General features: G+C 30.6%; 1 protein-coding gene and 1 long non-coding RNA gene across 3 annotated transcripts; one reads left to right on the top strand and one right to left on the bottom strand.

Moving 5' to 3' along the window:
• Window positions 1-3888: 3888 nt before the first annotated feature.
• On the top strand, window positions 3889-7788 carry LOC128195770 (uncharacterized). Of its 2 annotated transcripts, none has more exons than XR_008247615.1 (3): window positions 3889-4080; window positions 5697-5831; window positions 7367-7788. It is a non-coding gene; the product is annotated as an uncharacterized LOC128195770 (long non-coding RNA). The 2 variants fall into 2 exon arrangements; XR_008247616.1 differs by having other exon boundaries at window positions 7249-7788.
• LOC108326442 (protein tesmin/TSO1-like CXC 3) lies at window positions 7681-13448 on the bottom strand. Its single transcript, XM_017559954.2, has 10 exons — window positions 13208-13448; window positions 12417-12577; window positions 11575-12301; window positions 10578-11122; window positions 10400-10474; window positions 8983-9163; window positions 8808-8903; window positions 8658-8724; window positions 8350-8503; window positions 7681-8273 (listed from the first exon to the last, which is right to left on the bottom strand). The coding sequence occupies exons 1-10, from the start codon at window positions 13256-13258 to the stop codon at window positions 7943-7945; spliced, it is 2388 nt and encodes a 795-aa protein (XP_017415443.1). The 5' UTR covers window positions 13259-13448; the 3' UTR covers window positions 7681-7942.
• Between the last annotated feature and the right edge of the window lie 387 nt (window positions 13449-13835).

The following is a 13835-nucleotide window of genomic DNA, read 5'->3' as shown; positions in this document are numbered from 1 at the left end:
GTAACATATAGTGATTTCTCATTAATGTAACACTCCGTATCTTCAACTAATATAAAGCATTTTTACATTTCAAAATTAGTACAAGCCTTTTAATAAGTGTATATATGCGTATTACTGTAGAAAGTCTATTGCTTTTAATAATTATTGATATTCTCTCATCAAAAACAAAATTATAATAAAATCATTAAAATCAAAGTAATTCAAAAAGGTAAGTTCACGTTTCAATTAAATATATAATAGAATCAATGGTGTCTACTTTTAATACTTGCCACTCAAAGATCACATCTTATATTCATATTTAGAAATAAAGATTAATAATTTCCAAAGTTAATATTAACTTCAGACTCATGAGTTAACACTTATTAACAATTTTGTATGGCTAATAATTTCTTTATAGATCTTATTTGACAACATCACAAGGCAAATATTTTTAAGTTTAGCTTAGTGTTGATTTTAATGTTTTAATTAGTAGATAGAACTTTCATGAACTTTTAACCACGTAATACTTCTTTACCTGATTTAGTATATTATTAAAATCTAAATATCTTAACTATTTACCCACGTGTAATAATTTATTCAAATAATATTATTCTTATAATTACTTACAATTACAAATTATATATTATCAAACTTCACATCATATTATCAATTATACATATACACTTACTCTTATTCACCGTGATTCATCATAAAATACGTATAAATACATTAATTAAATAATACAATATATATATATATATATATATATATATATATATATATATATATATATATATATATAATCTGATTTTGATAAAGTACTTTTTAAGGTATAAAATTTATAATAGCTAAGTTATTATCTCTTGGTGAGAGAATTTTATGTTTCAGAGAGAAGAAGAAAAAAGAAAAATTTACATAAAAAACTCTTTAATGCTTAAGTCATTGTTAGAAGTAGACTTTAAATTTAATTTAACTCCACAAAAAATAAATATTATTAGGATAGACTTTAACTATAACTATTATATATCATATTAAGAAGTAAACTTTAAGCCTAACTCAACCCGATAAAACTGACTTATAAAGTGAGGTTTGTTCCCATTTATATATTATAAATTGACTTATTTCTAATCGATGTAATGAGTGCAAACCTCACTTTATAATTCGTTTTTGTGAGGTTGAGTTAAACTTAAAGTCTATTTCTTTACATGGTATCAGAGTTAAGATTAGAGTTTATCCTAACAATATTTGTTGTTTATTGAGCATGTTGTTCCACTCGCTATCGGATCATTATCAAACCACTAATTAGTGTCTAGTATCACACTCAAGATGATAAGTTTCACATTGATTATAGATAAGACTAATTTATAATATATAACTGAGTACAAATCCTACCTTACAAACTATTTTTTTGAGATTGAGTTAAGTTTAAAGTTACAGTAAAAATTTGTATAATAAAAACAAGTGTAGAGAGTATGAATTGAGTCACTTAGTGTCAATTCATTATACACTCATTATCATTATACATATCTTCAGTCTCTTATTGAGTTAATTATCAAAATAGTCTATTGAAAAATCACCTTTACCTTCTTGTAAATTCATCTTCACTTTTCAACAATGGAATCAAAAACAAACTCACCATAAAAGTTTTGCCACTTTTCCTTTTGTCTTATATGATAAAAATTAATTTTCACTTGTATAAAATTAATTTAAAATAAAATTTGTCAAGAGTTATTATTTTTAAGCACAAACATGATAATTAATTCTTCACCTCTGAATATTTTATTAATATCAATATTTTAGAATAATCATAAAATATAATGCAGCATATTTGATCTTTTTAAGATAAAGTGAGAGTGGACAAGTAATCCAAAATTGAAGAAAAGTAGAAAGTGAATTATTTTGGGGAGTGGGGACAAGGGGTTTGAACAGTCAAGAGTTTGGCATGTGATATCGTGGTACCCTAATAAAGAAGGCCAGTGGCCACCCATGTGTCCTTCAAAACGTCCTCGACCGTCGATTCAATGGACGTCACATGCAACCATCTACGCGGATCTTGCACCTACCATTTTTATTTCTCATATGTTATAATCATACATTACATAAATATATATATATATATATATATATATATATATATACATAATACAAATTTTATAAACAAGAGAGATAATAAAATAAAAATAGGTGAAGAAAAAAAAAATATATAGTATATTTTACATACAATCAAGCGATAGTGTGGGGCACACTATCCACATGGTTTGCTAAATATTTATTTTTCAAGCTGAATTTGCATAAAAACATTGGTATTTCGGTTACTTAAAATTTCATGATACTATTTTATAAAAAAAATATTTTTCTCTTCATCACATAGCTTGTAAAACAATATTTTTATTTTGTTTAAGTTTAACTAAGTTTTAATTAAATAATAATTTGGGTAATTTTGATTTAATTTTTATCAATAAATTTTAATCTATTAGTCATTTAAAATGGTTTCTATTTTTTTATTCAATGATCATGTTATTTGATTTTTTTAACGGAATAATGTAAATGTTGCTTCTTCTTTTTTAACTCATCAATAAACTCTTTTGTTCTTTTGCAAATTTTCTAACTCCTTTATATAACTAATTTTTTTCTCCTTAAAAGTGAGTTATTGATTAACGAGAGTGTCAAAGAGGAAACACATAAATTAATAGGTAGTTGTAAACAAGAAGACGAAAAACAATCACACAATCCTATTAACGATAAAAATACTTAGACAAAAAAAAATAATTTTGAATTGAAAATACTTCAATTTATAATGTATTTGAAATTTAATCAAACCTTTTATTTATTATATGAAAAAAGATGTCAAATAACTTGATAGTAAAACTGAAATTATATTATTTTTATGAGTATCATTAAATTTTAAATAATAATCATTAAAATATTTAAAATAACAAAAATGTGTTATAAATACTAATTATATGTGTCCCAAGTATTGTAATATCATGAACTTATGATATGAGGTTGAAATTATAGAATTGTATTAGGAATATATAATTCATAAGACCAAAAATATTTTAATAATATATTTTAAAGTGACTATGAAATAAAATCTCTAAATATAAGTTAGACATTCATTTTTCAGTTATTTTCAAATTTTTAATTTAGAAACTTTATTAGAAAAAGTTTTCGAAGAGCTCGTGAATAATTGATTGATTTAGACTAGTCGAATTTGGTAAGTAAAATTAGTCCTACTCAAGTTTTAGTTTTTTTGTTTTTCTCTTCATGCATAGATGATCAAGAGATGCACATATAGTTGGTTTATGATTGATTTTGGAAGACTCAGTTGAACCAATTGAATTGCTAAAAGATTTTATGAAAAGGATTTTGGAGTGTATGAGAAAATGGTGAATTGTTAATAGGTTGACTTTATGAATCATACAAATTTTGTATGATATTTATTGAAGTGGTAATATTGTATTTGTTTTTTTTTTCACGTGAATACGGTCAATTGTCTAATTTAGAGATTATACTTGTTGATGATATGAAATTTTATACTTGTTTATGATATGAAATATGTAGAAATATAGTGTAATTTAATTTTGGATTATTAAGTCATTATTAGAAATATTAAATATAATAATGAAAATTTATTGATGGATTTTGATTCTCCATAATATATAATTATTTTATATATTAAGGAAAGTTATTGATAAGTTTTAATACTTTATTTATTAACAAAAATTTTCACAAGTTAATAAGTTTAGTTATTATTGACTAATTATCTGTCAATAAACGTCAATGAGTTTGTTGAGATTATTTATGAGAAATGCAAGTTGTCGTGGAAGAATTAAAATGAATTTTTCATATTTAAAGAAAGTGTTTCCTCCATTATTAGTTTTCGATCTCTTTCCAATTCTCCTCATCCCCAAAATCCTCATTTATCTAAAATTCTCCTCAAATTCTTCATTCCGATTGTCCCAATTTGCTAAACCTTTGTTTCTCACTCAAAATTGTCTTTAAATATCCAACTTTAAGTGAGGATTCATGTGTCTCCAAGTTGAGTCTTCAGTGCAAACAACAACATTGTGAGATGAATTATACTTCACCAATGATTTGGTATGAGGATATGGAAATTTTTTTCTTATTTCTTGCTTGTCCTCTTTTACATTTAGGTTTTATTGATTTATGCTTGCTTATGCTTTCTTTCACATGGTATTTCCCTGCCTCATCCTACTTATACTGGTCAAGTTGTTTTATGACGAAATGTTCAAATTCAAATCCAGAAGATATTTGTTGAAACTATAATTAAGATGATTTTGTTATGCATAGTAATTGAGAAATCTTAGTTTGTTCACATGTCTTCATACTTACATGCTAAGAACTCGTTATTTAAATTCTTAACATTCAATATTGAAAAAAGTAAAACCATGAATTTGTCTAAGATTGATAGAGTTTCTCCTTAAATATAATTGTTATTTAAAATTGTTCGAGTTTAAAATAGAAAAATTAATTTCATCTTAATAAAAGAAATTCTTAATCATAACAAAGAATTGGGTATCTTAATATCTTAAACCTAATAATAATGATATATAAAGTTCACGGTGTTAATTTTTTGAATGATATCCCCTTCGCTATGCAATGTATTCGACATTCTTTAATTTTATATATGAATATTATTTAAATATTACTTAAAAGTGAAAGTAAAACATTATGGTAAGCACTGGTTTCGTTTGAGACATAAATCTCGTAACTGAGAGGGTATAAGGGAAAAATAGACAGATTTGATCCAAAAACATTCGTTCCTTCTTTCTTTAGATGTTACTCCCAAACAAACAAACCTACCATTCTTTCGAGACAAACACTTGCAAGAGTTGTACATCATTACCGACTCACATGATGTGATTTTCCTCCACTCTTCCCCACTCTCTCTAACATTATTGGTCATGAAAACGTAGATGAATGAAACGTGTATATTTTAGCCCACCCACCCACCCACACAATACATAATATATCTTGCATATTTTCTCATGGAAATGAAAGCTTTATCTACCTAGCCAGCACTCTTAATTCACACTCACTAGCACAACCCCCACCAACCATAGAGAGGTGCAATTTGTCTTCGAAAACCACAAATGACTTGTAGAAAAAAAGGTCACCGATATATGGTCCCATTCTTAGCTATTTCAACAAAAGATATGAATCATAGTATTGTTTTTTCGTTTCTTACTTGTGTTAGGCATGGCCACATCCCTCCCTCAAAGATTCTGAAAAGTTTCCATAAATTAACTCAAAAAATTTCTTTGTCAATTCAGCAAAGTATCTAAAAGTCAGGGGAAAAAGAAAAAGAAAAAAAGTATCTAAAGGGGATGTTGGGGACGATGATGCTAACACTTTCGATTATGCATTACAAAATTAATGGCATATAGTTTAAAAAATGGACTCCACATTTCCATTTCTTTCTCATCACCACCGCACGTGGTAACAACTAGCATATCATGATATATATATTTATCTTCTCTATTTTCTATTCCTGGCATCTCATAATTGTTCACTGTGGTTGTGTAAGTAGCATGGAGTGATTTTTCCTTTGCTACTTTTAAATATTGACTTTTTTTATATTGATCTTACATATATTAAAAAAATGTGAAAAATATTTATGATGTTCAAGAAAAGAAAACGGTTACCCTAATCATAAAAGAAATATTGAATATTGATGCAATGGTTTGAAATAGGAGAATAGGTAGAGTGAGTAATGGCGGTGGTAGCAAGACGGTGGTGTAGGATGGACACAAGCAAACAGTTGGATAGGAATTAAGGATGACGAAAAGAAATGTACAACCCTTTCAAGAAGAGACCCTGTACAAAAGGTAACCTATTCCAAATATAGTCAAACGTTTTACGCTGAATTCAGATAAAAATGTCATGGTCACGTTTTTTTAAATAATTGAAATTGGTTTATGTTAGATTCTCAACCATTTGATATAAAATCAATTAAATTCGGACTTTCAATTTCTACTTTTTTTTTATTTATAATTTCTCTTCTCTTTCTCGTGTTTGACAATAACTACAGTTGTGATTCCACGGGTGATTGCGAAAGTTTTGGATATTATTATTTTATGATCTAAATTGGTGATTACGGTGGTAAATGATTTTCTAGAATTAATATTGGAGTTTTTGTGAATCTAAGTGTTTTATTGAGGAAGACGTTTTAAATCTTCACTGAATTTATGAAATTGAAAATGTAATTATTTTTTGGATTTGAATCACGACGATGATTGAATGTTTCCATTTATTTTGTGTTTCTAATTTGTTATTGTTTTGTTTTCCGTATTTTGAATTTGTTATATCCACTTTGTTGTATTGTGGTGTTTTTACTATTCACCAGATTTTATAAAAATCATTAAAATCAAGTAGAAATTGATTTTTAATCATAATTTTTTGTGGTATCTTCTTTTAGTGTATATTTGATAGGAAAGTTCTTACATATGCTAAAATAGTCGTAGATTTTAGGATAAAAAGATTTGGTGGAGAAATTTTTTAATTTCATGTTACTTTTGATATATACCTCATATTGATATGGTTCTAAATGAAAGTTACTTGAAATGAAGAAAGAGACCCACTAGACAATGTGAAAAGGGATTATTGGATCAAAATCTCCAAGATTACTTGGTTTACTAATAAATTCTTACTTTTTTAGTATTTTTTAGCCATTTTTCTAATTTTAGGCATTTAGTTTACAATCTTATATTAAATTTTCAAATGTTTTTAGGTGTTTCCTTATACTAAATAAAGATTTATCAAAACTATACATCCTATATATTTCATAATTTCAAGTTCAAATTTTTTTATTTTGTGATTTCATCATTTTACATTATGTTGACATTTGTGTTTGATGTATGCATAACAAGGTCATACTATTTTGTATTTCAAGTTTTGTTTTGAAGTCAAAAATCAATTTAATTTAAAAAAAATGTCAAAAGTTCATATCGAACTTGGTAAGGTATAATGTAAATAATTTATAATGTGGTAATGATTAAAAAAATTTAAAATAAAAATATCATATAACTTTTTTATAACAGCATATAACTTTCTTATTTCTAAAATAACTTGTCTAAATATGTCTAAATATTTCGCAATATTCAAGTTTTCCTAAAATTAAGATTTCGGAATATGACAAAAGAAATCTATAATAAAAACCTATTCCGCTCGCTACTTTTTGAAGTAAGGAATGGCTTTGTAAAAAAAATACTAGCAAGCTCATTACTCCTATTCATGGTTATCAAGAACGAATGAGAAAAAGGCAACGAGAGGTCGCAGGACCAGACTATTGTATCAGGCATTCGCTTACCTCGTCTCGTCCATGTCCTTCCTTGTAGCTGACTCCTATGTCTTCTCTATGTAGGAAAAGGAAAGAAAATGCTATTTGATTAGAAAGACAGTTAAGAATGATTAGCGGTTACTCAAAGTAACTTCCAGTCAAACATTTCAATTCAAGAAAACCGGGATTTAGCTTTCATTACGGTGATATTCCAGATATCATGCTGCAAAGTTGCTAGTAACATGCCACCTTGTAAAAATATTGGAACTAATATTTTATTCCCTTGTAGGAGCAGCATTCACCAATACAATAGTGAAAATGTAATTGTAAATTAAATTATGCTAAATTCGATTCCAAGATACCAACCACATTTACTGTATGTAACATAACAAATCAAATTGCTGTTCAAAAGGAATAGTCCAACACGACCAATAAGTACTTAATAACAAATCATTCTCCAAGTACTCTTAGGATAGATGATAACCGGTAGTTAAGATATAATACAACTGAAGTGAAGTTGTACAGTATGAAATGAAAGCAACATATTATTACGAAAGTAAAAGAGAGCTCAACATTTACATTCATTCACCTACGCATACAGCTCCAACTGCAACAAACTGGAAACGGGAACCAAGAGGCTAACTTAAGAAGATTAGATCCTCAGTCACTCCGAAGATTGTGAGGGGTGAGAGAAGGAAATGAAGGGATAGATTGTAAGATCAACTTCCTCCCACCTCTGCGAGTAGGAGATGATCCCACGTCACAATTAGGAGAGGAGATCCTCTTGCCATTTGGAGAAGAAGTTTTGATGCAGGTGACAGGAGAGTCATCATCCGGAACAGTTTGCACAGGCATTTCAAATTTAGGTTGAGACCGCGGAGCACTTGATTTCCCGAGCTTTTGGCTGACAAACAATCCAGAACTGGAGATGGTAGTAACAAAAGATCTTGGTGGCTTACCCTTTGATGAAAAGGGTAATGGGATCAATGATCTGTGACATAAAAATCAACCAACATAAATATCGGACAATTTTTATCATCAGCAGACAAAAACACAGTATATCAAACCTGGAAAGACGTAATGGTGTTGTAGGAAGAGCATGATCAAGATGGTCTTCAGTATTTTGTGTTTCAGTTTTATGTGAAGCATTTTCCATCACACCCCTTTCACATGCTTCTGTTTCTTCTTCGGGCTTGGCTTCTATTCCAGAATGAACAGAACCTGAACATAAAAAAAGAAGTTGCCATAAAATACTACCATTAACAGAAAACAATGTTTAGATGAATAATATAGAGAATAGGGGTTTAAAGAGCAAAATTCATGGCTTTGATTGGCAATGCCTAACTCCAATTATTGCAATACACAAGAGACTTACCATCCTTTCTACCATACGTGTTCTTGCATCCTTCACATCTGCAGCTTATGGAGCAACCAACACCACCCTTCAAAATAAAATAATAGCTGTTCGTAATTCAAGATAATACTGCAACTGGTGTAGCATACATGATATAACAATGGAGAAAACCTGATAACATTCACAGTATTTCTTTAGGCAGCTTGATTTCTTGCAATTACATCCTCTTTTGTGTCGGGCTGAAGCTGGAGTTTTGTTAGGGTCATCCTGCATGGAAAATAATTGATATAGGAGAAATATGGTTTAAATTTGAAAGTGAAAAATAAAGCTAATTTTATTTTCTGACCCCAATTTCAGGTACAGAATCAGAACTCCGTATGACTTTAGGAGCAAAAGCAAGTGGATTTCGAGACTCAATCTGCTGGCGAGTTTGAAGGACGGTATCAACATGAATAGGTTTGTTAAAGCAATCACGACATGAACAGGGCTCTATGCAGTAGACTCCCGCAGCAAAGCACTCACAATAACTGGTAAAGTAAACATAAAAGTTTAATTAGAAAGACATTAAAGCCAGATTCCTTCCCAATCTTTCATGTCACAATATTTTAATAGTAATAAAACACAGTATTCAGAAAGCTCAATGAAATTGTCATCATAAGCAAGGCCCAATATAACATGGATAACTGACCCATTTACTTGGCAGAAGTATATTTAAATTAGAGGATACAAACTTTAGCTGACGTTGTTTTTGAAGTTCTAGTCAAAGGGACTGGGTCAAAGGATATTTTCCAAACTACATCATATGAGAATACCATGAGATTACGTATTAAAATCATTTTAAACTAAACATGATAGAAATGGCTATGGAAAATCATAGCATCACCCACATAAGCTCAAACAAAAGAAGTTATTCAAAAAAGCATACTTCCTGGATGATGAAATTTAGAAAAGTACATTTTCAATTCAAGAGATAACCTTTTTAGATCATTTTGACTAAGATGCCATCTGTCAGGACTTTTACTCCCCAAAACCAGATCAACACAAAGGTAAGCATTATTTTTACAAAACAGCTAGGTCAATCCTTAAAAGTTGTAGCCAACCTTTTTAGGACAGAACTTAAAGGAGCTTACATAATCTGATAAACAAGATTTTCATATATAGAAGCTCCTAGAACAATCACAGTAACTGAAAGGAGCTTAGAAAATCTGATAAACAAGGTTTTCATATATAGAAGCTCCTAGAACAATCACAGTATTTATGAAAGCCAACAGCTCACTTTAATAACCAACTGTCCCTCTCCATATTAAGGCTTTCAGTAATTCCTAACAAGTCAATTGAGTGATTTCAGATAATATCTGGCTGACAATACTTCCTAACAAGTCACTCGAGTAATTTCAGATAACATTTAACATGAGGAAAGGCCAAGTGGCAATATTAAGAAGCATGTCTTGCAGTGTGGACTGAAATTTAGCACACTATATTTTTAGGTGTATGTGCAACTTCGGCAGGATTTATCTAGCTGACTATATAAACTCAACGCATAAGTTCAGTGAAAGTCTACATCTACATCTTCAACAGCCAGAACTCAATCAAGTCATAACTTCATGAAAAAAGAAGTAGACACACTAGACCCCTTGTTTTATTCTGAAAAAATAAATTCAAAACAAACCAGTTCATTAAAAGAAACTACAAAAATCCAAGGTCGTTGCAGATTGAGATAGTATGCCAACCCAAAAGAAAAGGGGGTGTTTCTTTGAACTTACAGCTTCAAACACTTTGATTTCTTACAATTACAACGCTTGCAAGACTCCCCTTCCCCATCTTGTTCCAACCTGCGCCTGTAGATCTAGCTTTAGTACCAAGCTAATGAAGAAAGAAAAAGCTAAAATATAATGGAATGAAGGTAATCAAGCACACTAGATAATGAGCAACTATACTTGCCTTTTCTTTTTAGGGCTATTCTGCTGGAAATCTTCACCAGGCATGTGAACCAAGGGCTGGGTACAATCTTCACCAGGCATGTGAACCAAAGGCTGGGTGCAATCTTCACCAGGCATGTGAACCAAAGGCTGGGTACAATCTTCACCAGGCTGAACTTCATTATCTGATTGCTCCATATCTTTTTCCACTGATGTAGGTACCAAAGATAGTTGATGATCTTGGCTTGCAGAAAGTTGCAAGGATGAGGAGGAGCTGGGAAGGTTAGGTTGCCTTCCAGATAGCAATGTCTCAATTTTTATGTTTTTGCAATCATTTAAGCTAGCAAGGGCATTCAAGTGCAAACCAATTCCAGGCAAAACACACTTCCGTGAATCCCCACTATGTTTAATGGGGAGCAGTTGCTTTCCTTTACTAACATCCATCTCATCAGATTTTTCTGCACTGGAATTGGTGTTTGATTTACCATCTAGATTCTTCCTTTGGACACTAGCCATCTCAAAATCTAAACAGCGTCTCCGTATACCACGGTGTGTCACATAAACAAGCTAAATACAAAGACAAAAGTAATTTTAGATTGATTGATGTGTTCAACAGTAAACATAATGGCAGAGAAAGAAAAATATTCAACTTTCGTCATAATTTTGTAAAACAAAACTGAACATAAAAAATTGTTTATCACTATACTATAACACATGTTGGGGAATGCAAAATGTGCAAAAGGAACAAAATAATGATTTATTTTTATAGGATGTGCTTCAAAAGTAATGAGTGACTACAACCAACAGTCATAAAACATTTTCCTAGAATTATAAATTTCATAAATAAACAATGCAGGAATTGATTTACAAATATAATCAAGTGTGTGATAGCGTACATGAACAGTAATCAAGAAATCAAGGTGTCTTTATAACATGAAATCATGAACATCTAACTTCAAGTAAGAAAAGCTCTGCATACACGTAGCTCACTGCATATCAAACAGACTTCATTTTCCTACCTTATCATCCACTTTCTCAATGGGATTGCTAGCCACCAAAGCAACATTGTTATGTTTGTCTTGTCTCTGAACTGTGTCTGTGGCTGCTCCTGATTCACAAGGATGATTTTCAATTTCATGTTCTGAACCAGAAGCAACTGTATCAACAATGTGCATTTGATGACCATCATTGGTAGCAGATTGTCGTAACAAAGTCCTCAAATTGGTAAGCTTTGTTGAAGGATTTAATTGTTTATTTATATCCTTAAAAGCTTCTTTCATATTTGGGGGACTAAACATTAACAGATCAGAGGCTTCATTAATTAAATCATCCACACCACAATTTGGTCCTTCAATTTTTTCCTCATTTTGACATAAAGCTGGAAGATGCATTTCACCCTCAATTGAATCCTTTTCAGAGTCATCTGGAACATAAGAAACATCTGATCCTGGTTTGCCTGGCAGTTCCAAAAGAGAGTCAGCCTCATCAGCACAGATCACAGGTTCATATCCTGGGCTAGCCAAATTATACTTCAAGCCTTGTGGGACCTCAATTGAGATATTTGGGTTTTCATCACATGGCTCGATTGAGGCATCTCTTATGGAAATATTTGGATTGGTATTTTCCTGTGGCTCACTTGATTCATGACATGGCTGAGTTGAATCTGCGGGAGTCTTTTCACATGAATAAACATTGTTTATATCTTCAGATGAACCCTTACCTTTGGATGCATCCAAAAGGTTATGCCTAAATAATCAGAGAATAAACAAAATCAAATTATTAAAACATCCACAATTCTGTACACACCAATGTCACTTGCAGTCATCAAAAGTAACAAACAACAAAAAAAAAATTTAGTTACCTCCTGAGGAATCTGGATTCTCTGTGACAATTGACATGGGGTGATGTGAAAACAGATGGAGGAGATGAGAAGCTAAGCGAATTGAAGGTCTGGGTAATGTGAACAGACTTAACAGGCTCTATAGGAGATAGATTACTGATATAGTTAAATACAGGTGAATCCTGCATATCACCACCAAGCATAAGAATATGGTTAATCCGGCTAAACCAAAACAAAACTATGCATGCAAATCACAAGGGTTCATCCAACTTTGCATTAAGAAAAATCAGGAAAAATCAGGAAATAGGGTACAAAACAATCTGTTAACAAACCAGATCACAAACAGGTTACTTTCATAACAACTTAAATTGTACAGATTAGCCGAAAAAGAAAAACCTAAAATCTTCAAAGCACAAAACCCTCAGCAATACGGCCATTGACCACAAAACAGTATACAGAAGAAACTTAAAATGAGTCCTAAATGCAAAATTAATCACATTTGAACAGAAAAAATCAACATAAACTTCAGTAAAAGTCGAATCTGAGTTAGAAACTTCACTTTCCTCACTGGCATATACCTTCGGAAACAGGCACAAAATATAAACCAACAACAATAACCTATTTCCCAAATTGGTTATAGACATGGGAAGCGGTCAAACTGAACATATGGGATGATCTAGAACACAGAAACTGAACATTTCACTACCACTTCATAGTGAATTAACAGAAAACAAATTTAACCTAAAAAAAAGTAGTTAGATTGCTAAAGAGTGAAGCAAGTGCAAAGAAGAAAGTGGAGGAGGAAGGTAAACCTCAAACTGAGAAAGAGGGGTGTTGATCTTGCTCCTATCTGGCGTGTCCATTTGCAGAGAGAAAAAAGAGGAGAATCAACATTCGATCCTCTCTCTGAGACTGAGAGTGGTGAATGTGAAAATGAAGGGTTTGCTTTGCTTACTTTACTGTTTCAGGGATTCAAGAATTCAAGAGGCGGGAGAACCCAGTTTCTCTCCCCGACCCTACCACCCCACCTTCTGCTATTATTAATTCATCTTTCTACAGTTACTGTGTTAACACTATTATTATCTAGTCAAATTTTATATTTTCAATTTAATGCTACTACTCTTTATATTTTTCTATTTGTTTATAGTTTAAATCAATTTTATAGGCAGAATCAACCAAAAGTATTGGTGAATAACTTTTTAAGGTAATTAATAAATAAAATTAACAAATCAAAATAATTATTATTCATGACAGTACGTATTTAAATATATTATAAAACTGTAAAATAAATTTATAGTATATTGTCCCTATATTTAACATATCAATATATAATTATAAAATTGTTAAACCTATCTTAAAGAAATTAATGTAAATAAAAGCATCCTACATAAACGTATGTAATTGTTATGATAGAAGACTTTTAGTATATAAATTTATGTT

This window comes from Vigna angularis, chromosome 3 (assembly GCF_016808095.1).
Source record: "Vigna angularis cultivar LongXiaoDou No.4 chromosome 3, ASM1680809v1, whole genome shotgun sequence".
NCBI classification, from domain to species: Eukaryota; Viridiplantae; Streptophyta; class Magnoliopsida; order Fabales; family Fabaceae; genus Vigna; species Vigna angularis.
Note: the sequence above shows the minus strand (reverse complement) of the source record. Positions and strands in the feature narration are given on the sequence as shown.

Bases quoted from the DNA above. Each gene is read 5' to 3' on its own strand.
- LOC108326442 (XM_017559954.2), bottom strand. From the start codon at position 13,258: ATGGACACGCCAGATAGGAGCAAGATCAACACCCCTCTTTCTCAGTTT. The intron at 10,475-10,577 runs GCAAGTATAGTT...CTAGATCTACAG, and splicing joins AATAGCCCTAAAAAGAAAAG to GCGCAGGTTGGAACAAGATG. The intron at 8,904-8,982 runs GTCAGAAAATAA...TTTTCCATGCAG, and splicing joins ATTCTGTACCTGAAATTGGG to GATGACCCTAACAAAACTCC.